Raw genomic sequence first — 24,182 nt, forward strand, 5'->3', positions numbered from 1 at the left:
GCAGCGGTGTTTGGCGGGAAATGCAAATGGATTACCATTTCTACGGAACAAGTCGCCACATGTTCCAACCCCTAACCTGGAGGGCCAGGAGACTGTGTTCGTCAGACCTCTAACCATTGACCAACCTGGTATGAGAGACTCTGTGAGTGTCCCGGGACACTCCAGTATAGCTCAATGGGTCGCTGAGGTGCGCAAACCGTCACACCACGGTAAGGGTCTCTCTCTTTGTGACTGTGCGCAGCCACGTCACGACAGTATTGCCCTACTCCCTGCGCCCTCGTACAAGGCCGGCCCCTTACAAGTGGGTCAGCCACGGTAAGGTCCAGTCTCTTTGTGACTGTGCGCAGCCACGTCACGACAGTATTGCCCTACTCCCTGCGCCCTCGTACAAGGCCGGCCCCTTACAGCCAAGTGGGTCAGACTATTGAATCATTGGCTCCAGGGACGGTCCCCCAAGAAAACCCTAACAACCGCTGTCTTGCGGTCCAGCCTTTTGAGACATGCGCTGAGGGTAGGGCCCCCGAACAAAACCCCCCACTGCCTTGTGTATGAGACTTGAGTGAAAGTCTCAGCTAAACCCCGTTCTTCGGCCTGGGCAATCGGGAAGCACCATTTGCCCTTGCAGCTCTTCGCTCACCGGACTTCCCCCTCATTCCCTACCAACCCATCGTACAGTGCAGTGCCACCAACCCATCTGCCAACCCCCTAGCCACTGTTCCGTATCTCAACCATCTCCCAGACAAATTAACCAAAATAATCATCTACTAACCTCAAAAATCTGATCCAAGTTGTAGCCTTCAGTGTCCGTACTCTATGTCCAATAGGTCAACAAATATCCCTTGCTGAAACCTTACTTTCTCTCTATCGATGTATGTTGTGTCTCCGAAACACGCATTCAAGATCCCACTTCGGTCGTGCTCCTCAAGCCGCTTAGGACGAGCCCATATGTTCCACATTTCACTATTCGGACATCCGGTGATCCTAACGCAATGGCCCGTGGTATCTACGGTGTGGGAGTTGCACTCAGCCCCAAGGCTGAATGCGCGTTACTGGACTGAATCTGAGTAAACAGTCGCCTTTGCGCTGTGCGGTTGTCTGGCTCAATTAAGATTAACGCAGGTTGATGCGGTAAATGGTGTGAGTTTGGTGTATCAGCATACGCCCCAACAGCAGTTCTGAGACAGAACGACGAGTTTTATCAAGATCTGTCACGACTGCTTCGGTCGGCAAGAAGGACGGATATAGTAATCCTGACCGGTGATATAAATGTCCACGTTGGATGACTAAATATGGAAGAAGCACAGTTAGGTGGTGGTTAGGTGGACATTGGAGGGCAGTTTCTTCATTTGTGTGCAGATCATCGTCTTTTCCTGGCCAGTACAAACTTCCAACACGAACGCACACACCGGGTTACTTCGAAGCCGCCTACCACAAGACAGTCGTTGACTCACTTGGACCATATGGCCATAAGTTACCGTTGGAGAGCCTCAGTTAAGGATTGCCGTTCCTTCTCGGGGTACACAACTTGACTCTGATCACGCCATCGTGCTGGCCCGCTTATCCTTTCGCGTGCCGAAAGAGACCAGCTCCGTTCATCAACTTCGACAAGTTTCAGTAGTTGAAGAATATCGAGCTGATCTGGTTAGAGAGCTACAGTCATGTAGATGGCGAAGAGTGCTTGGAGGATAGATGGAGGCGAGTCAAAGAAGCAATGCTGTCAGCTTTCAACACTTTTTGTCCAACCCATCCGACTCGAATCAATGAACACTGGATATCTTCGAGATCAGCAGATCGTACTGCTGCCAGAAAGGCTATGCCAGCAACTAGCGACTGTGATGGCTCACGCAAATCCCTCAAACATAGGATAATCAGGAGCTTGAAGAATGACAGAAAACATTGGTGGATTTCGTCGCTCTTAACACTGGTGCTTCACTGTCGTACAACCACAAATCTTATTCAATCATACTTAAAGCGTTAAAAGTTGAAAAAGAGAAGAGTAGATGAAGGACCTCTTGCTAGCTTGCCACAATCATTCTAAGATGCCTGCAGGCGTCCAATAAGACACTGGAAGGAAACTGGCAGCACTGCTGCGTAGCTATATGAAGAGCCCGAGATGAGATATTGTCAGATGTGATCCAGCCGCGAACTCAGGATCTTGCATGCATCCAAGCTGTATCCTTCAACGCATAGCTTCGTCTCCTGACTTCCCCACTGAAAAGTTCTGTGTCACTCCTGAGCTCACGCGTCACTTACCAGCTACTGACCTTAATGCGTGGCCGTCCAATTTTATCTCCTTAGTTCATCAGCGAATGAAACTGGTAGCCATAACTACTGTACTTGCTCGCGGTTCACCGTTAAGGAGGATAATTGATGATAAAGATGATGATGCACTAGTTCGTGTAGTCGGAATACATGGTCACTGCACCAGTTTCTATGGTGGAACCCAACTCGCAACTTTGAGACAACTAGAGGAGAATTTTGCTTGTCACAAGTTTGGTTCCGATGGATATCGGACCGACGGTTGGTTATTGCATTCGAAAGGTGCCAGTTGACACCACTGGAAACAGATTGCTGCTACGATAGATTGTTAGTGATGAATGTTTTCTTTGCATCTGCCGCTCAAAAAGTCAGGGTATATCGGCCGTACACTGGTGTATGAATTGTACATGTTGCAGGACGTCCATCCCTCATTTAGAGTTTTGTCTTAACTTAAACCTATACAGAAAAGGGGTGAGAACATCGCTCGTCCGATGTAGGTCCGTTTTAATCGTCCCACTGGAGCTTGGCACTAGCAATTTGTGGCGTTAGATATCGTTTACAAAGTCATTTGTTCAACTACCTGGCTCAGAAGATGAATTTGTAACCTTGTGTTTGTCCATTTTTTACGTGTAAGTCATCTGTAAAAATAAATGCAAGTGGTGAATGCCGCATCAGCATGAATAAAAAGGCAATTGCCAAATGGAGCTTATGATGTCAACAATCGCACCATTGTAGTATGAAAATACTAGCCTGCATTTTTGTTGAACGAAACTAATCGTGAAAGGATATTAGGAACATTGACCACCTGTTAAGCCTGTTTATCAGCCATTCTGTTATTCTGGACGCGTAATGCATATACACAAAAGGTTTTTTAGCTTTTTGTCCTTTGCAGCAGCTTGAATCTTTGTAACCTCCGGATCTCAGTACTCTGGGTAGAAAATTGCTTCCCCTACTCCATGGAAGCTATCCGAAGGTTGAATTAAAATGAGTGAATGAATGCTGCAGAACTTTCTCATCCACGTTTTAGCGAACACCTCTGAAACAGTCAAAGATTTCCGATACCCACTTTGGATCGGTTCCTTGGGGCGCCTTTCATATGTTGATTATCCGGGATGAGGCAGCGATCAGTGTCGAAACGTAAGCAGCTCAGATATGTTAGCTGATCAACAGGCTGTTGATCTATTCGCCAACCGTGGCGATTGGCTTGATGACGTTTCTTAGCTATACGTGGAGACGCCATCAGTGTACACACTATTGGTAGAGATCCTATGAACTTGTTTTTTATCCTAAATCCGTCTTCAGGCCAACAGCACAGTGGTTGCATGCCAAGCCTGTTGGCTGCGATATTGAACAGAACTGTCCAAAGTTGTCATAACCATGACCGCTCAGGTGCACTGTGGATTTCCGTATGATACATCAGGACAAGTAGTGGAGTAAAACACACGCGCTCACACTTCATTGGTAGTCGTGAACAATAGTAGTTGTGTGACTCGGGGGAAACTATAACAACCAAAAACGCAAGGTTGATGAGAAGCGATCTCAGCAAAGATCAGCCTACCCACGAAGCAATTAACCATGGCGTAACCAGCCTTAGTCTCCCTTAGTCAGCCTTAGTATCAGCAGCAACACTTACGCAACTGTGGAAACGTACTTCCATCATTTTACTGTTTTCCTCTATTGTTGCGATCTCCATTCGAATGTCTGTCCGTTTTTAATTTCCTTTCTGTGTTGTGCCATTTTGTGGTCTAAAGTGTAGGTTGTCGATTTCGCATTATTTATTCTTCAGGTACAAATGCTTTCAGGACTATCTGAACTGGATCGAACATGTAGGCGGCCTGGATAACTTTACCCAAGGATACAAGGAATTCGGCATACATGTTCACCCCGACGGCACCATTTATTGCAAGGAATGGGCTCCAGGTGCAAAAGAGTTGTACCTCCGTGGAGATTTCAGTAAGCGATGTTTATGATTTTTGTAACCGGATCACAGATGACTGGAAGGAATTCACGCATCCATTCAAAAACATTGGTTTTGGTAAGTGGGAATTAACCATACCGCCCACGTTCGGAGCGCCCGCTATTCCACACCTCTCAATAGTGAAGGTATGCTACCTCAGTAAAATCCAATGCTTGAAGCTTTTGGTTGTAGCCCAAGATGGTCGGCGCCTTGATCGTCTCAGTCCTTGGGCACCGTACGTAGTTTGTCTGAACGAGAATAAGATCTACGATCAGGTTATGTACAACCCAAAAGAGGTATTTTGACCCCTTATTTGATCGTTGTCTCTAGAGGTACGAACTGAAACATCCACATCCACCCCGCCCGAAAAGTCTACGAATCTATGAGTGCCATGTGGGAATTTCTTCACAGGAGCCTAAGGTTGCCTCGTACACGCACTTCAAAGACAACATACTTCCCCGGATAAAGAATCTAGGTAAGTTTCTCTACCGAAAATGCCCGCTTTGCTTTTTACTATTTTCATCTTGTATGTGTACGTGCATTCACTTCAGAACAAAACACTGAATGCAAACTACCTTGATGTGGTTTCGCATCCAGTACTGTTGACAGACAGTCTCTTCGCCGTCTATCCGGCCTCATCTCCACAGTTCAGTTGCCAGCGTTCGAATTGCTCGCTGTCTGGAGACATCCGAATGGACAGGTCAACATGAGTTTGACTATGCAAAGAAACAGCCGGGTCCAGACAGCTGAGGAACACGCGTGGTGATGGCCACAACTTGTGCTTCAACGAAGTGATTTAGAATGAAGGTCCTTAACTGCCATGCAACCATGAAAAAAACGATGTTGAAGAGGAGAGAGAGAGAGCAGGGAGTTATTGTGAAGATGTTTTATGTGGAAATGATCAAGGATAATGTGCCTACACCTACATCCTTTTCATTTAGAAAAATCGCATGCCAATAGGCGAACGGGTGTGGTTATACGACTATATAAAGCACGTTAGTTACACAATAATTTCAGAGTTTATTTGTTTCGGATGTTTGGTTGCTAAATACTTATTTCACAGCTATTTGTGTGTGATTATCCTTATTTCTTCTTCTCATGGCAATATGCATTGCTTTCTTTGTGAGACAATCAGTACTTCGTATGGATCACGTCTGATTCGGAGCCCAAAAGCCTGACCGCAAGGCGGCGGTGTTTGGCGGTATATGCAGGTGCATTACCATTTTTTACGGAACAAGTCGCCACACATGTTCCGACCCACAGCCTGGAGGGTTGGGAGACTGTGTTGGCCAAACCTCTAAGCATAACCTAGTACGAGTGACTGTGAGTGTCGCACAAACACCCCAAGTATAACTCACTGGGTCGCAGAGGCACACAAAACGTCATACCGCGGTGAGGTCCAGTCTCTCTGGCGGCTAAAACGTGTATGATGTTCACTAGATAGCCACGTGGTGAGATTAGGCATTCAAGCAGAAGCTGTTTTTGGTTACGAATGATAACATTAGGGATTTCAATAATAGCATCGTTTCCAGGTTCTTGTGCAGTCTGTTATCAGCCGGGATGCTCACCATCAGCCCGGCAGAAGGACCTGAATGCAAATGCTTGTCGTATTTGATCAGGCAATGTGAAGTCCGACTTGGTGATAAACCTATGCTATCCTGATCGGGATTGATATTTGGCACACGAAAACGCATTGCATACAGGTGGAGGCAAAATACTTGTCGCATTATAGAACGGATAGTGTCATTTTTTGCCGATGATATTTGGTTTCGTCCATGCGTTATGCTCCCGAGAGAGTCAAGTATTGGATAGTATACCTTTCAAGCACTTCGTAACGTACAATACAGGCGTAAGGAACCTGCGGACAGTCGGTGCTTCACTTTTCTGAGCCTGGTTTTAAAGTGCGTACGGTGTGCAATTTTATGTCATTCACTACCATCGTATGTCATTTGCGTCAACAGGCTACAACGCTCTACAACTGATGGCTATAATGGAGCATGCTTACTACGCCTCGTTTGGTTATCAAGTGACCAGCTTTTTCGCTGCATCCAGGTTAGTGCTGTTTAGATCCTATCATATCTAACGTTTACTGTTTTCCCCCACTACTATCCAAAGTTTCACTTTTCGTTGCTGCCTGAAACACTAGTTTCAGGGGATTACAGTCCTTTTTTCTGCGTTGTTATGGGTGCAGTTAGCCTTCCACAGTAGGATCCTCGCGCTTGGTCGGAGACGCAAGATTTTGTCACTTCGATCGAAATGATACCAGACCCGTCCCCTGTCCGCTTTTCCTTATTTGAAACTCGATTCTTTTTCAGATCTGTTTTTCACAGTATTTACGAGAGTAGAGCATCAGTTCATGGTGCTACTGTCGTTCACCAGCAAGACGTTTAACAGTACTCTGTTCTGTATGGCTTGGTTCTGCTGACATCGTATGATAAGAGCTCTTGCGATTTATGTTCACTATTCCCGCCTTTTTTTTGGAAATCTCGTCGGTTTACGAAGTAATTCTCTGGCTCTTTTAGGATACTTGCTTCTTCGGGTAAGCAGGATGCTGAAATTCCGCGGAGTGTGGGTATTCAAGCTCCAACAATTTATTCACCAACGCTAGCCAGCCTTGTTCTCAGCCTTCATACCCGCCTTCTCTTCTGATGCTGGGTGTGCGGCTTCTCTCTCTCTCTCTGTTACCCATCTTCAATCTATTCTTTTACAGCCGCTACGGCACGCCAGATGAACTTCGCGCTATGGTCGATGAGGCACATCGTCTGGGTTTGGTAGTTCTGCTGGACGTTGTGCATAGTCATGCGTCAAAGAACACGGTTGATGGACTGAACCAATTCGATGGCACGGATGCCTGTTACTTCCATGACCGCGGACGGGGTGTACACGAGTTGTGGGATTCCAGGCTGTTCAATTACACTGAGTGAGTGACCGTCGTTTGGGTTTTTCGGTTTTCATTTCAATTTGCCAGTTGGATGTATACTAAATGTTTCTCCCACCCGTAATATGAGGATAGGGGGCGAGATGGCCCAAGTGGTTAGAGCGCGAATTTACTGACCGGAAGGCCCGCGGTTCGAATCCGACCTCCGCCACTCGACTTCCCCTGTCTAGACTTGGGCAACCTGGCAGTATCCCAGCCCTCATGCTTCCTTCGGGTGGCATGGCAGCTAGGCACCGGAAGGGTGCTATGGCTGAACGCCTTTTTTAATATGAGGCTACAGAACTATCGATCTCTGTTCTATCCTTAGTCTTTTGGTGATCTTTTTTGTGTCGGAACGGATGAAGTTTTCTCTCCTAATCATGTCTCCTAATATTTCTCGCCCCTAATGTGTTCACTTGTTTATTTGGTACGGTGTTTGTTGGCGCTCTTCAGGTTTGCCCTCGTTCGCTCCCTTCCTGGTTGTCCACTAATTTCTTTGCTAATTTGTTACTAACGCGTCGCTTTCACAGGTATGTCCGGAGATTAGTGTAGTTCTTTTGACCTGATATAGGACATAACGTTTGGAAAGACCGTACATATTTGTCAGTCAGCCCACAGTTTTCATCAAGTTTGTTTGTCCTCCTTACCACCAACCTACGTTTGCTAGCTCACCCATGCGTTTCTACCTCTGCGTGCGTGACGTTCAGAACTAGATGCATACTCGCCATCCTTTCGTCATCTTGGATGTGTTCTCTGATAAATCGCTATTAACGCCTTAACCGGGTTTGATCCTGGAGCATTCTCTTGGGTTGTTAATTTGGTCAGCTACCCATTAGGTTCGGACGCTCTGGAGCGTTTTTGCAACTACGGACTCTTGAGGTTTTGTGGAGTCTAGTATCCGCTTATTTTTGTGTCGTTGGTCGTGCCTGAGGATCACAATCTTTGGTATTGAGGCAAGCTTGGACTTCTGCGTAACAAACTGTGAATAGGGCTTCCGTGATTTAGTTCAGCAATCCAGTTTGGTTTGCTTTCACTCGCTATTTCAGTTTCGAAGGGTTTCTGTTACACATCCAATGTATCTACCTGTTGTTTTACAGACTGGAGGTTCTGCGATTTTTGCTGTCCAATTTACGCTGGTGGATCGACGAATATGGGTTCGATGGTTTCCGTTTTGACGGGGTAATGTCCATGCTATACCATCATCACGGATTGATGACCTCGTTCTCTGGCCACTACGGTGAATATTTCGGTCTGTCGGTCGACACGGAGTCGTTGACGTACCTGATGATTGCCAACTACTTTCTGCACAAACAGTATCCGTTCATTATAACGATAGCGGAGGTATGTGTTCATGATATACGGTGCGATGTATCCATCCACCTATATTTACCGAATCCTGCTTAGCTATTGCCTGCTCTGCGGTTGTTGGTGACAAAAAATACTACCGATTGTTGACGTAAGCCGTCCCAGATGTTTACTAGAGGGTGGCTCAGATACAGCACTTTGTTATCTGTTGATGACTGCTCGTCAGCTGTGTTAGTCGGGTTACACAACACAGCGTGTCCTTTTCGGAAAATTGTCTATGCTGATAAACCCGATACCGTTTCATTTAATCCTAAATCAATTGGAAGTAGATGTGAAGATTGATTGTTTTCCGTTACTTTGTTTCCCGCGAGAGGATAAGCGGACTTTAAGGGTATTGCTGCATACTTCGTAAAGCTTTTAAGAGTTTGGCGTGAACTCTCGACTTTTTGTCCGCTTTCCCAGCATTAACTATTCTACAAATAAGGAAAGCGTGTAGCGCCGCTCGGAGCTAAAGGTTACCGGTCAGAGGTATAGCCTACTCTGTGCTCCGTTGGGTAGCTTATCTGCCACATTTCGCCTGGTTGTGCGTTGCTCTCCATTTAATTCACTTAGTTTAGAAACCTGTCAAAGTGTATGCAGTCCGCTACTGGGGGAAGATATGGGTCAGTGCTGAGATAGAAGGTACAAGTGCTACCCCCTCGATACACACTGAAATTGGTGCCAGTATTAACGGTTTGTCTACAATTCAAGCTGGCATACCACGTACCGAGGGTGATATCGATTGTCAAGGTTTTGTTTGTTACTCAGATGGAAGTAGGAATGTAGATTTCTTATTGTTAACAATCAGCCAATCTGCCAAGCCCAAATAATCTTTATCCTCATAAAAAGCAATCTGACCGCGACTGGTTGCGGGTTGTTTTACAACTTGCATGTCACTGTTTTGGTGTTCTCTATGCACGTTATGGTCCCTCGTAAGGTTCTTGTGCATTTTCGATGTTACTTACGTGATTTGTGAACATTCATTCCCATCGGTTTCTTCTTATCTTTGCAGGAAGTCAGCGGCATGCCTACCTTATGCCGTCCAGTCTCCGAGGGTGGCGGTGGCTTTGACTACCGTTTAGCAATGGCTATTCCGGATAAGTGGATTGAGGTGGGTCTTTTTCATATCCTCTTCCTCCTGTCAGCTGTATTCTGTATCCATCAAACTAAATGATGTAAAGAATAGTGCGACAAATAGGTGACTAGCATTCATTAAGACTTCCGAAACTCAGTTCCTTACGCCACAAGCTTTCCAAAGGTGCAGGCAGTAAATGTTAGACAGGTGGGATGCCTAGACACGGTTTACAGCCAGCACCCTACATTAAGATATTGCCTATCTCGATACAATATTAGAACGAGCGGCTATTATAATAACGTCAGTTTTGTAGGATGGCGCTTTTGTATTGGGTATCTATTCATTAAATCAATCCAGCTATCTCACATGAGCTTGTTATCGAAGCTCTCCTTAATTTTGGAGGCAACCTCAGATCGGAACAAGTAGTGCTTTCTGTAGCCCCATCGTGTTAATATATTTCCACTAAGGAATGATTTCTTTCTTTGTGTTACCCCTGGAAACAAGACGACAGAGCAGGAGGATCAGTCCGCGTATCCAATCTCCGGATGGGCTCACAAACTAGCAGTTAACCAGCACGTTAATAACCGCTTAGGTGTTTTATACACTGTAACGTGCCTGACAGTCCTTCAGGATACACGACAATAGGCAAGGCCACCGGGGGCTTTTTTGAAGCAACCTACACGCTAATGACCATAAGGGTGGCATTAATTCCAGTTTCCTGGAATATTCCGGATCTGCCATTGGTAACTGCTGTTAGGTGATACAATTCCTTCTCAGTTCTGCCCTCAACAACTTCTCGAGACTGATCGAGAGAGGGTGATGATGTCTGGAACTGCGCGTAGAAATAGAATTTTTTCATGCTTTCACCGCGATGCGGGTTTAGCCGAATGCTGTTAGCTGTATGATGGCCTGATGAATTCACTCGAATCATGTCCAATGCCATATATATATATAAAGCAATACGGAACTGAGTTTCAGCTAGGTGGGTCGTATAATCACTGAAGCTCGACCACCAGAACACGTTATGACCTTCAAAAGACAAGGTCCACCCTCTTAGCAGACCCCGAGCGCACCAAACCATTCGCTCAACGGAAGCGATGGGGGAATCCGACAAGTTTCGGGCTTCAAATCCCTAACTAGGCGAAAATCATAACCTGAACGGTACTCCTAATGCCTTCGCCTGGTCTAAGAATGGTAGCTGAGGCCAGTTGATGCACAAAAGGTTAGTTATTCAGCGCAGTTCTCCATCAAAATTGATATGGAATAACATGCACTCTATCTGGTTCACAGCGCTGTACGCTAACCCGCCTGAGGGTAGTCAGCATCAGCACATTATATCTAAAGGATTGGCACATTCTCTTTGACGACGTTCTCGCAGGTACGCCAGTCAAGACAATAAATGCTATGACCTGCAGGACCACCCGAACAACAGGTCTTCCGTCAGCAGTCCTGTGTGCTTCAACACAGCTTTCAAGGTAGGGTCTGCAGAAGATTGTCACATTATGCGAGAAATTCGGATCATATGACCAAAGGTGCCCAACGACGGTCGAAATTTGTTTTCTTATCCTGTTGATAATGGAAAGCCGTTTTTCTGTGCATTTTACTCCAAGCGCTGGAGTACTGATGTGTGGGCGGCGAGATGGCCCAAGTGGTTAGAGCACGAATTTACTGACCGGAAAGTCCCGAACCCGACCTCTGCCACTCGACTTCCCCTGTCTAGGCTTGGGCAATCTAGCAGTGTCCCAGCCCTCGTGCTTCCTCCGGGTGGCATGGCAGCTAGGCACCGGAAGGGTGTTATGGTTGAACGGTAACGGGCGGCTGAACACGCTTTCAACTGTACAGAACATCCCACCTATCCTAGCCAGTGTCACTGAATAAAACTCAGTCCGGTTTTCATTCTCACTTTTGGATTCAGTGGTGGTTTATCTTTTGTCTTAATTTATTGTGAAGTACGTCTACTCAGTAGCCGGTCATCACAGTTTGTTGAGGATGAAACATTTTCCAATGGTCTCTTATTTTCACCGGTAGCTTTTGAAAAAGGTTCGTGATGAAGACTGGAGTATGGGAAGTATCGTTCACGCATTGACCAATCGCCGGCATGGTGAGGCCAATATTGCTTACGCTGAATGCCATGATCAAGCGCTTGTTGGTGATAAAACCATTTCTTTCTGGTTGATGGATAAAGAAATGTACTGGAATATGAGCACAACAAGTCCCCCGAATCTTGTCATTGACCGTGGCATTGCACTGCACAAGATGATCCGATTTCTCACCCACACATTGGGTGGTGAAGGCTACTTGAATTTCATGGGTACGTCTGGAAATTGTGTCACCAATTGTTTTTGCGCTGGCAAATGTTATATGGAACAGTTTACCTCAAGCACGTCATTTACTTCATAAATTCTGTACACCTGCTGTTGACTTTTTTGAGATCCATGGATCGCCTCTCTGAAAAGTATCTGTCACCTGCCTTGACTTTTAAACAGTTTTCATATATATATCTTTCATTACCATTGTATGATCCCAAGCCTCCGTACCACTTTACATTCTGAACTTGATGTTTTGCAACCTGTACTGTAAGCTGTGTACACATTTTATTTCTTTTCAGGTAATGAATTTGGCCACCCCGAATGGCTTGACTTCCCACGTGCCGGTAATAACAGCTCATATCACTATGCGCGTCGTCAGTGGAACCTTGTGGATGACCCTCTGCTGAAATACAAATTCCTGAACAACTGGGATCGCGCGATTCAACATCTTGAAGAACGATATGGTTGGCTATCTTCACCGCAGGTCAGTTCTCTCGGTCGTTCCCCTAAACGGCGCATCGAGTCGTTGCAAACCTCACAATCAGATTGCAAATCGTACTACGATGTTTAAAAAATGTGGACCAAGTGATAACCTGGCGCGAATCGCGCTTACAGATTGCTGCTGATCTATCCTATTGTCGGTACAGTTTCGCTGGACGTCATATCTTGATTAACCTTTGTGCTGGTTTCCAGTTCGTGGTGGTTAAATGTATCATGATTACCCTCATCGTCACCTTCACTCGATGAACATGGTTAACTCTGATGGCCCATGGTATCTTAGTATTAAGTGTTTACTCAAACGTCTCGCTAGCAGGGTTGGTCCGAATGATGCATGTGATTGTCACTAACGGTCTTCGTACGACATAAGCGATTTACTGTCCCTTATCGGACAAATTCACCTCTGATGACGGACTCAACTCCAAGGCATGCTCACACGTCCATGGAAAAATAAATCTCGTGGTAACCCAGTGGATAATGTACAAATTCACTGACGAGAAGGTTCGTGGTTGGAACCAAACCGTGGCATTTCGACTTCTACTGCCGGGTTCGGGCAGCCCTGAAGTATCACCGCCCTCCTGCTTCCTTCGGGTGGCGTGGCAACTCAGCACTGACGTGTTGTTACAACTAAACGAATGTTATTATTTATTTACTCTACTTATTGTTATTTATTACTCGAAACTAACACGAAGTCATTTGCCATAATGTTCGTGTTCCACTCCACTTTGCATTCGTCATATCAGGGAAGGCGTAATTGCTAGTCGTGGTTGTGAGCTCCAGCTGGTGTGTCGACCCAGACTGTTGTAGTGGAATCCTAGTATGCGGTCATAAACTCTTAACACAGATCGGTATTAAGCATTTGAGCCAGTGCAGGTTGTTGAACACGTTATCTTTGTAGTCGGACCTTATAGACCGGGTATGAGGCTGTAGCTTGACTGAGATGGTGTTGCGATGATGTTAAATTGTTTTCATTTTGTTAAGAGTTTCGTTGTGCATGACCGACTAGTAATATTGTTTGTTAACGAAAATATCGTTGGAGAATAAGGTCCAGAACAGTATTGTTTGGAAGATTATGAGGAAATGCGTTTTTTTCCGTTAGCAGGCCGGCAAAATATATCTCGGTCAGCTTAGTCTGTGGGCACAAAAAAACCTGAATCGTTTAGTCGATCGTGATCTTTGATTGGTTGTCTGAATAGAATACTGTGTCTACACAATTTAAGGGAAGAGGCTGACATTTCAGCCATCGCCTGGAGACTAATCTCACCAACAAAGCGGCGGAATGACAGGTATTCTTAATCTTCTGGTGGCCGGGGACCATGAATTCGGCTAGCGCACTATTTGATGGTAGCACTTCTGAGGTCCAGTGGAGCTCTTCAGATGTCAGGCGATCAGCATTTATTCTGGCCGGGGTCGGAATGGTCTAGGCACTCAGCAACAACCGACTGCCAAAGCCGCCCTCAATGCGTCCCATGGTGTAGCCAGCTCGTCTAGACTAACAAGTCATTGTCTATTTCGGGTGACGCACCAGACGCCTGCTTTCATCAATTCACTTTAGTGAAACACATCGTCACACGTATATAGGACTCCTCAGGGCAGGCCAAGTTTTAATAGGCTCCTTTGGAGAATTTCCTTGGGGGGAATAGAACGACACTTAAATAGTTAGAGACTTCCAGGTGCCTAGGTCAATCCTATAAGACCACTGAAGATAGATTCTTTGTTCCTTCACCTGATTTATGAAAGGGTCTCCAGCGCCATTAGTAGGGCCGCATTAGTATATACTGACTTGCATCCACACGGATAACTGACAAACAACGTGATTGAGCTACGCTAGTAAGTTTCACTGACGGTCAGGATACACCGATGCGCAATCATTTCAAACTTTCGGACATGCTGAGGCTCTGCAAACACCAACATTTTATCCATGACACGTTGTTGGTAACGATTCTTCAAAAATGAACCAAATTGGATGAGAATAAACTTTTCAATAGTTTATAGACTCGAACATCCAATTTTCTGGGCATTTTAGCGGAATTTGAAATCGATGATCAAATGGTTAAAAGTGGGCTTCTTGGAAAACTGGCATACAGTAGTGGGATCGTGTGACAACCATTGGACTCTGTGGTCCCATTAGCGTCAGGGCTAGAACAAATCACTTAAACACTGGAAGCCTTAAAGTTTACTGTTCTTAAGACCAATCGTGTTGGTTTAACACTTGATTGATTCACTTGAGTGACGCAGTCACAAACCATCACCTAGAAAGTCTATTTCGTTCCCAGTTGACATCGAAGGTCGGTAGTTCCATAGAGTTTGCTTCATTACCCAGATGGCGAGATGGCCGAAGTGGTTAGAGCGCGGATTACTAACCTGAAGGTCCGCGGTTCGAATCCGACCTCCGCCACTCGACTTCCCCTGTCTAGGCTTGGGCAACCTGGCAGTATCCCAGCCGTCGTACTTCCTTCGGGTGGCATGGCAGCTAGGCACCGGAAGGGTGCTACAGCTGAACGCTTTATCTTTATCTTTTTTTACCCAGAGGGCAACCTTATTTTTCTCCATTACTTGGGGTTAATCCCTGTGCTCTTTTCGGTGGAGCGTTAGCGTTCTTCACTAATCAAGCTGGTTTGCTGTAGAATAGTCCACAATAGGTCAAAGCTTATCGAAATGATGTTAGCACGTAAGTCTATGAAGGATTGTGTGTTTTTAGAGCTTGAGGCGATACTTCATTGGTCGTTTATCTAACAGCCCTGGTTAAAAAAGTAAAAGCACTGCAATGGAGATTCAGTATATGCTGGAAAGCTGAGAAGCACTGCACAGCTGTTCCATTTTTATTAGGAACAAGGTCGGTGCGCACATCGCGAAACTCCAGGAAGTCTCGAACCCGCGATCTTTATCTAGTAGTTTCAACACGGCCGTTTGACCACCAGCGGCTCATTAGCTGTGTAATGTAGCGCCATTCATCCTTCATTTCTGGGATCCACATTATGTAGTCAAGCCGATAATCGCTTTTGGGCTTTTCATCTCAGGCAGGGTTCATTTTACAGCTGAAAACCCGCTACCAAAACAGTAATTGTCATTATCTTGTAAGACCCATTCAGTGTATGGATGTCTTGCTAACGAAAGGGAACACAAGGGCTGAGTTACTATCGGGTTGCCTAAGCCTAGGCAGGAGCAGCCGAATTGCCAGGGTTGGGTTCGAACCACGGACCTTCCGGTCAGCAAGTTCGCGCTTTAACGACAGCTATCTCGGATTGAGCGGAATTGATCTGTGCCGTCTTGTCTGGAATCGGTCGCTTCGATCCAGTCCCTTCCCTTATACCGAAGACCCCTGCTCATTCAACAGCACTGTGAACTATCTACAAACCTCTCTCTGGAGGCTTGGCGTCATTTGCGCATATTATTACTGAGCTCCTCCTTTAGCCACCTTTCTAACAGTTTTACTTCCGGTGTTGGACGCGTGTATTGACTAGGAATATAAGATTCAAGCCAGTGAAGCCCACTAAACGATCACCTTTTCATATTGTTGATTGATTGTTTCGACGCGTGACGTCTTATACCGGGCGAGATGGTCCAAGAGGTTAGAGCGCGAATTTACTGACCGGAGGGCCCTGTGGTTCGAACCCAATTTCGCCTCCCGATTGGTCCAAGAGGTTAGAGCGCGAATTTACTGACCGGAGGGCCCTGTGGTTCGAACCCAATTTCTGCCTCCCGACTTCCCCTGCCTAGGCTTGGGCAACCTGGCAGTATCCCAACCCTCGTGCTTCCTTCGGGTAGCATGGTGCCTAGGCACTGGAAGGGTGTTGCAGGTCAACGACTATACCGGGTCCATCTCTGTCCATATCTAAGTACCTTCGGTGAGGATTGCTTGTAGGTGCTCACCCTCATCAGGTTTCTTTCTTATCCGAGTGATTATATTTACTGATAAAGCTGTTCTCACATATCTTGATTTCGATACTCGGTTTCCCTAACTCTTATTTCAATGCATATTCGAATGGCAATTATTTCTCACCGTTGATATCTATTTTCTTCTTCTCAGGCCTATGTGAGCCGTAAACATGAAGGTGATAAGATCATTGCGTTTGAACGCGCCGGTGTGCTGTTTGCATTCAATTTCCATCCTACGCAAAGCTTCACAGGCTATCGGATTGGTGTGGAAACGCCAGGCCGGTAAGTCTCGCTGTAGCAAGCCTTTCGTCCCTAACGAACAACAGTCGCGATACCCGATCAATATATAGAGGAGGTTCTGTTGCATCCGGATTCGTTCGCCCCACTTTCATTTGATTGTCTGACATCTAAACTTGAAAATTTAAAAACATCGTCTCAGCTGTCCACGTCCCATTAAAAGCCTATTTTATGTGGACATCTTTTCACTCGCACTATTTCCATCGGTTTAGATATAATAGACAGTCTTTTTGCGCAGCTTGTTCAGAGACGCTACGTTAGTGTCAGGTTTTTACGAGTAGGTGAGGACAAATCGTGATCAGCACACAATCTCCATTGTTGTCATTTCTCACTGAGCGGACGTTGTGGAGAGCACGAAATTGAACTTCTGGACTTTTCAACCGATTTATTCGTTCAAGGGTGGTTCACTCAGGTAATTGCGACCTCACGTTTTGATGTTTCCGAGCTGCATTACGAACACAAACGACTGTCAATCCGTGTTTGGTGAACTTTGGCTGGTTAATATGCGCAATGTACTAATCTGGTAACATTTTTCTGTTGCTGCGTATATACTCACGAAGGATCGCCTCTGTGTGATGACTAAGAGCAACCCCCATACTCTCCATATCCTGAGTTGATACTTTTGCATTTTACTGACTGAATACTGACTGTATTCGCTTAGGCAATGGAACAGTCGCTTTTAATCATCGGCGACTATCGGCAAACAAACTGTCCCAATTTATCCCTAAAGTCCCAGACTCCCAAATCCGGTTGTCCTGATTGCGTAAACACAATTGGGCTAAACTAACCCGTTCCCGGTAGTTTATTTTGCATCCCACGCATTTATTCTTGTTTTAATCCTTGTTCCTGTTGGTCACGTGCTGCAGTTGTTACAACCAGTGCTGCTGTGGTTGTTTTACGCCCGGTCGATATTTTTCCGCTACGTAGATTTGACGTTATTTTGGGAGACCTTTGTGTTTTATTGTGTGATGATTCCACTCCCCGTTTTCAAATAGTTTTTGGAAGCGTCCTTCATGAATGCTAGCTAACATGCTTACTTATCACCAACTGACGATGTTTGTTTGAATGATCAACTGCATATAAATCTGGTAATTCTAAATGGTTTCATGTGACGTTGTGCACTCGACAGTCTCGCACATTGCCAGTACTGTCAGGGAATTCAGGCTTCAGCTGCGGACCAGCTCGGCGTGAAATTGGCAATTGAATGTACGAATCCCCCAATTTTGATGGAAAATTGCGGGCACAGGTAACACAGGTCATTTGGACTCGTGATGACGATGTGTGAGTGAAACAAATGGACGTGTAGTTGAAATTGGCATTTTTGACAGTCAGTAGGAAAGTTATGCAACTCTTCAACATCAAATTACCTGTACAGTGAAACCGGTATACCATTTTGGTTGTCGTGACGATATGAACACTTGAAAGATAGAGCTGCTCTTACGCCTTACCACTTAACTTGGTGGGGCGAGATGGCTCAAGTGGTTAGAGCGCGAAGTTACTGACCGGAAGGTCCGTGGTTCGAACCCGACCTCTGCCTCTCGACTCCCCCTCTCTAGGCTTGGGCAACCTGGTAGTATCCCAGCCCTCATGCTTACTTCGGGTAGCATGGCAGCTAGGCACCGGAGGGGTGTTACAGCTGAACGACGACTTAACTTGGTATGTGAAATCCAGTCATTATTCTCCCCAGTTTTCACTCATTGGTCGTCTCTGAAGGAGAACCCATTCGTTTTCCTAGACACGAGGATAGGGACAACAGATAAGATACTGTTCTCTCATCTTAGGTAGGGGCATTTGTAACGCGAATTTAGAGCTTTTTTCATTGACCGACTTTCAAAGCTGAACTGAAACGGAAATGAATATGGAAGTCAACTGATCTTCTAATTCCACGTTCTTAACTACGTGTCAGCAGCTTCTATACTAACCAGCTAATCACTCCAACCATAAGTCCTTTCAAGCACAGTTGGTTTTCAAAGGCAGTTCAGCCCAGCTCTTTCCTTCAGTGCTTATTTCACATCGTCTGTTTGACGATTCGTTCTTCATTTTTGTTTGGTCTGCTCACTTCCTGGATGCATTTTTTGATCTTCGTATCCCTGAGTCTCTAGTGAACTTTGCACCTTCGTAAACCTATTTAATAACTGAGAGTAACGCAATTTGTAGGAGCAGACCAAAAAACAAATTGATTTTCAAGTGTGTGTAATTCACGGATTTCCTACAGCTTGGGTTCAAATAGAACATAATGTTAATGTAGTTTTTGTGACTATGCTCCTCTCATGAGTCCCGAAAAGGACACAAACAGTTGTGAACTGTTGGAGAGTTTTCGACCTTGTAAGTAGTATCCTTCGAGAAGAACGCCTTGGTTATTATAAAGTGGCTTACAATGTACTGTCATTCACGGCGGCTTCACGAAAAGTGCGAATCATTCCTGCACGTACGCTTCAGATACTTATAAAAGCTGACAGAGATAGTTGCTCTGACCAGCTTTATGCCAGACGCCCGATTACAGTGGCCGTAACGACGGACACGACTATCCGGCAGCTGACAGGATCTATCAGTTTCCAGCAGTTTTTTACCGGTCGGATGATAAGTACTACTTACCATCATTCGGGTGAAACCGTTATGCTTGTTCACACTAACGCTCCCCGCACCTAGCTTGTTCTTTTGTTAGAGGTTCACCGTTTTGTATGCACTTTCTGCTGGAATATGTTGCTCCTGTTTTCTGCTGATGACATGACATTCTTTGGTTCTCATTAGCTGTAAGTTGTAAACTTTTTTTATGTATTTCAATCCTTTCTGACGCAGAGCTTATAAGATTTCATCCTTTTACTGTGCGCATCAGACACGGCTTTCCAAGTAATCCCACCTACTGGCGGGAATTAAGGTACACGAGTTTCTGTTCACAGATTGCGTACAATCAACAGAGTCTTCGGTATTTGCCCAACGTGCATCGTATCACTCCTATAAAACAGTGAAACATCAATTAGTAGCGAATCGGTGTTCACATGTTTCATTCAAAAAGCTTGATTTTGTTGTTGTCCTGCGTGACATGGCCACACTTGCCAGGGTCACTAACCATCAGTTTGTCTCATCCCTGTGGCACTTATCCAGGGAGGTATCACCATTATCATCGACAACATAGCATCAACGTTTAACACTGATGCCGTACAGTCATAATTTGGTTGAAGGGCTGATGAAAAGAATAAGGCTGGATGGAGAAGGGATTAAGTGTTAGCCTACCAAGGTTAATCCGATGTCTCCGGGCATTTATTAAGGTAATCCGGATAGGAAATGATAGAAGGAACGCCACTAAAATCAACCAACAGTCATATCGTGCAGTGTCTACAACCCTACAACCCCGCGCCCACAGCACCCAGACTTTCCGTAATACCTTTCACGCCCATCTGCCAAGTTAAAGGTTGACCAACTCTCTGCTTGCACCACTCCGAGCTGGACATAGGTAGAAAAATAAAGGTAATCGTTCAGCTGTAGCACCCTTCCGGTGCCTAGCTGCCATGCCACCCGAAGGAAGCACGAGGGCTGGGATACTGCCAGGTTGCCCAAGCCTAGACAGGGGAAGTCGAGTGGCGGAGGTCGGATTCGAACCGCGGACCTTCGGGTTAGTAATCCGCGCTCTAACCACTTCGGCCGTCTCGCCCCCGAGTGAGATGGATTTGAAGATAATAGCATCATTTGGCACCTTTGTATTCACGTTATTGTCCCAGCTGTGCAATGCTTTGTCAGCTCGGTCGGTTATGAGTGTATGAAGAGCAATGTTGATGAGATGAAATTACACACCTACCCAATCACGAATAACAACTGGCTTTGGTTTACCACCTGCTTAAATATATGGAGCTTATGTTCGAAATTCACGTGCTTTCTAACATCGGTGGACGTCGTCCGTATATCCTGCGTGCCTTCTGTCTACACCTTACATCCAAATTACATTGAACCCTCTACGTCGACTACTCGAGATTCTTTAGTGACTGGAAGGTCCATGGTTCGAACCCGACCTTCGCAGTTCGACTGCCCCCCGTCTAGGCTTGGGCTTGATGATGATGATTGATGAGGCTTGGGCAGCCTTCGTGCTTCCTCCGTGTGGCATGGCAGCTAGGCACTAGAAGTACGCTATAGCTGAACCATTATTTGTGATTATACACCGACCTTTGACGGGACTGTTTGGACGTTTTAGAGGGTATCATGACAGAATTTGTCTTTGAAAAAAACCCGAACATAACTTTGACCCCCGCCCAAAGTGTTCCTGGTCAACAAGGTCGGCACCTCTTAGGTTGGATTACTTTGCTGTATTCGGAATTTCGCTTCATATCTGCATTTGACATGGTCCGGATGATCTGATAGTGAAATGACGGTAACTGTGCTTGAAAAAACTGAGTGTTCATATGATTTTGTCACTGACTTTACAGATCTTCTAAGGGCCTTTTCAGGTGGCTGTTAAAAGTGGTGTGCTGATCCTATCTTAAACTTGCTTCTTCCATACATTCTCCTTTGAAAAATTGGTGATTAGAGCGCGAACTTACTGGTCGGAAGGTCCGTGGTTGGAACGCGGCCCCCGCACTTCAACTTTTCGTGTCTAGACTTGGGCAACCTGGCAGTACCCCAGTTCTTGTGCTTCCTTCAGATGACATGGCAGACAGACACAAAAAGGATGTTCCAGCTGAACAGTTATCTTTTTATCATTATCTTTTGTAAAGTAGCACAGATCGATCTCTAGGATGAGATCAGAATACTGATCTATCATCTGACCGGAATGTAGCAAATTACATTGCACAAGCCTAAACAACCATTTCGGTGTTTGTGGAAATCGTTTTCGGGGGCATCTGTATTCTACTGCAATGTTAATAGTGCCACTGAGGTATTCTTTTTACATTATCCCAAAACTGCACAGTGATTCTATAGTTGTGCGTATCTCGGTGATAGTGATACCTGAGTGACAGTCAAGCTCTATCTATTTGACTCAACAGTGGGGCTAGACGATTCAACCAGATATCCAAGCTCACTTCGCGTCAGTGCTCAAATTACGTTCCACGTTTTCGGGCTTAGTAGGTCAGATTGATAGAATTTCGCTTTAAACCATGTATATCGGGTATAAAGCTACCATACAACCTCAACTGGAAATATGAAGCCGACAGCTCGGTCAGATGCTTATAAACTTCCATATCTTTTGTATGGAACTGTTTCGAGGAGTTCTATTGATAAGAACTCACGCCTTGCTTCATCTCCTTGGGGTCGAATGTCACATTCCTGTTAGTGATGTTTCAACAGCTCTTTTCTCTTTCTTGCTCATCGGGCTATCAAGCGGAGTGCCCTCTAGGGAGACTGGCAGCGTTCGGGGAAGAATCACTTGTTAAGGGGTCAGGTGGTGATTTTCTATCTGTGCATCCTATGCTGATCAAGCTTTTGTGGACTGAAAACACCATAGAACTTTATTCATTAGTTTAAACGGTTAGTCAATAGTCTATCAAGCCAGGTCACTTTCAGTTGGTTTTTCTTCTCTCACACTTCCAGGTACCATAATGTGCTCGATTCCGATCGTGAGGAATTCGGGGGATTCAACCGTCTGGATCCGGCGACGGAATATTTTACCTGTAGCGAGCCTTGGGATGGTCGAAAAAATAGTATCTATTTGTACCTACCCAGCCGTACATGTATGGCTTTGGTTTGGGAGTAATGATGAGATCGAATACTTAGTAGTTTCTCATTGTCTCCACTTCCACTAACGAACTGTCATTGAAACCATTGGTTTTCCGACAGTAGGGAACATCTCTGATTTTGCTGCAAACTATCTTCGACCCGACTCAAGCGGGTTTGTGACACCAACTCGCTTCCGGTCGGTTATTTCTTCTAGTCTTTTGATTGCAATGCATATTTTTGTCATTTATTTTCAAAAATATATTTGGCAATATATTTCTTTATTTTCCATCAAATGAAGTTTTTCCGAAAATCGATTGGGACTCAGGTTTGCTACACATCGTTATTTCGGATGTTCCAGTACAGCCATTTCAACTGAGTACTTGTTGTTGTTCTTGACTCGCTTACTTCGGATGGATGCTGGTCACTGGTTTCCAAAAATAGGGGACGGTTCATTCAAACCATTGTGGCCCAAACGATTAAATGGAAGGCACGTAACTTGTCACGCTCTAAGATCCTTATCAGGCATATCTGCTAACCCCTTCCTCAAATCACGTATGACATCATCATCATCGACAGTCACACTCGAACGGTCATTAACGTTCCTCTAAGCTATCAAATAGCTGGAAATTCACCTTTACCCTCATTTGATTTGACATGAGACCTCTCTGATGACAAAGTGGCTCGCACTTTGTGAACCACATTGTGTTGGGACAAGGGAACTTCGTTATTTTGCCGCTCCATCTCGTACCATTCAACCTTTTTGTCATTCGAGATAATGTGCCATTCGATCAAATTTCGGCCCACCGTATGAGGCTACCTCGGTACCAAATTTGTCTGATGACAGAAAGTGTCGTAAAACTGATTGAACGCTATTGGTCTGTATGTCCTTTGCGTGGTGTGTTGGTTGATCGGTAATCCTGCTTCGGCCTGGCTATGAGAAATTTATCTCCAAAATACGGGCGTTCTGTCTACACTTGTAGACAGTCTACAAAAACATAAATGGATCATTGCATTCAGGATCTTGTTGTAGCCAGAGCACTTTGTCGCGTCGTTTCTAAGCCAGACTATGTCCAATGGTTCTGCCCATGAATTCATGTCTTATATTCAAGTAGCGTTCCCTTCAAGCTCTCATCATGTGGTCAGGAACCTTGTTGGAAGGCGAATTCCCGAACTCCGAGAAGCTCCTACAGGCATTGTTGGCTAGAGGCTCGTCCTTTAACACCAAAGGGTTGGAAGGCTGCATTGTCTGTCTGTTATTTTAACTTCTGGGGAAGATTCCCAAGTTGTGCAGCATGGGGTCCTAGAAGAACTTATCAGCATTGGAGAAATCATGCCTTGGGAAAGCTGACCTCATAAGGCCATTGATAGTGGAGTAGGTCGACTACGTAACCTTGTGATTTTCCGACGAGAGGTTTGGACACGACAGGACTATCCCTTCCGTTAACTGCATTCCTTACAACAAACTTTACTATTGCCATCGAGACCCTGCTCTTTTCATTTACAATGGTTAGCTTTGTACTTCGAAAGGGGAAGCACGTTTGTGGGATACAAAAATACTTTATTGTGGGAGGCATGAATGATATGAACCGTATCTGACGTTATCTACTTCTGGGCGGGTAATTTTCCTATTGTATCCGGATGTCCAAACAGGTTTTACGAATGCAGCATTGTACCAACTGATGAGTGTTACTGGCCCTTCATTGGAAAACCGGTGTGCGGCAAGAGCAATCGATTAAAAATCAATGGTGATAGCACTGTGGTAAGGGGGTTGTACCAGCCATTCCCCAGAGCAAAAAACAGCCTTCTTCGCCCCTCCCCACTGAAAACTTGGCATGTATGTTCGACAAGAATTTCTAGTATAACTAGTGGTATGTCGCATGGAGTCAGCATGAAAAATCAACGCAGTAGATTCATCGCACAAAAATGCGCTAGTCACTTGCGTCTACGCTGTTTGGTACGGTACCTCACTGTTGTCCGGCCTTCATGTTGAATGGACCTGAA

General features: G+C 45.3%; 2 protein-coding genes across 2 annotated transcripts in view; one reads left to right on the forward strand and one right to left on the reverse strand.

The window, feature by feature from the left end:
- The window catches only part of T265_01917 (hypothetical protein), a gene marked incomplete at both ends in the record, with an annotated part of 35,329 nt that extends 12,854 nt beyond the window's left edge, over window positions 1-22,475 (forward strand). The window contains 12 exons of the mRNA XM_009166043.1: window positions 4,046-4,212; window positions 4,250-4,362; window positions 4,396-4,512; window positions 4,547-4,691; window positions 6,178-6,268; window positions 6,927-7,136; window positions 8,231-8,474; window positions 9,490-9,588; window positions 11,581-11,863; window positions 12,161-12,345; window positions 16,390-16,520; window positions 22,056-22,475. Coding sequence (XP_009164307.1) covers window positions 4,046-4,212; window positions 4,250-4,362; window positions 4,396-4,512; window positions 4,547-4,691; window positions 6,178-6,268; window positions 6,927-7,136; window positions 8,231-8,474; window positions 9,490-9,588; window positions 11,581-11,863; window positions 12,161-12,345; window positions 16,390-16,520; window positions 22,056-22,218 — 1,948 coding nt within the window. The remainder of the gene's footprint in view (window positions 1-4,045; window positions 4,213-4,249; window positions 4,363-4,395; window positions 4,513-4,546; window positions 4,692-6,177; window positions 6,269-6,926; window positions 7,137-8,230; window positions 8,475-9,489; window positions 9,589-11,580; window positions 11,864-12,160; window positions 12,346-16,389; window positions 16,521-22,055) is intronic.
- On the reverse strand, window positions 7,429-18,142 carry T265_01916 (hypothetical protein; the record flags this gene model as incomplete). The annotated part of the gene is made up of 8 exons (XM_009166042.1): window positions 7,429-7,536; window positions 10,821-11,172; window positions 11,226-11,404; window positions 12,761-12,969; window positions 14,606-14,914; window positions 15,498-15,582; window positions 16,026-16,142; window positions 18,035-18,142. 8 exons carry the CDS (start codon window positions 18,140-18,142, stop codon window positions 7,429-7,431), a joined length of 1,467 nt encoding a protein of 488 aa, XP_009164306.1.
- Window positions 22,476-24,182: the final 1,707 nt, after the last annotated feature.

This window comes from Opisthorchis viverrini, assembly GCF_000715545.1.
Source record: "Opisthorchis viverrini unplaced genomic scaffold opera_v5_21, whole genome shotgun sequence".
NCBI lineage: Eukaryota > Metazoa > Platyhelminthes > Trematoda > Opisthorchiida > Opisthorchiidae > Opisthorchis > Opisthorchis viverrini.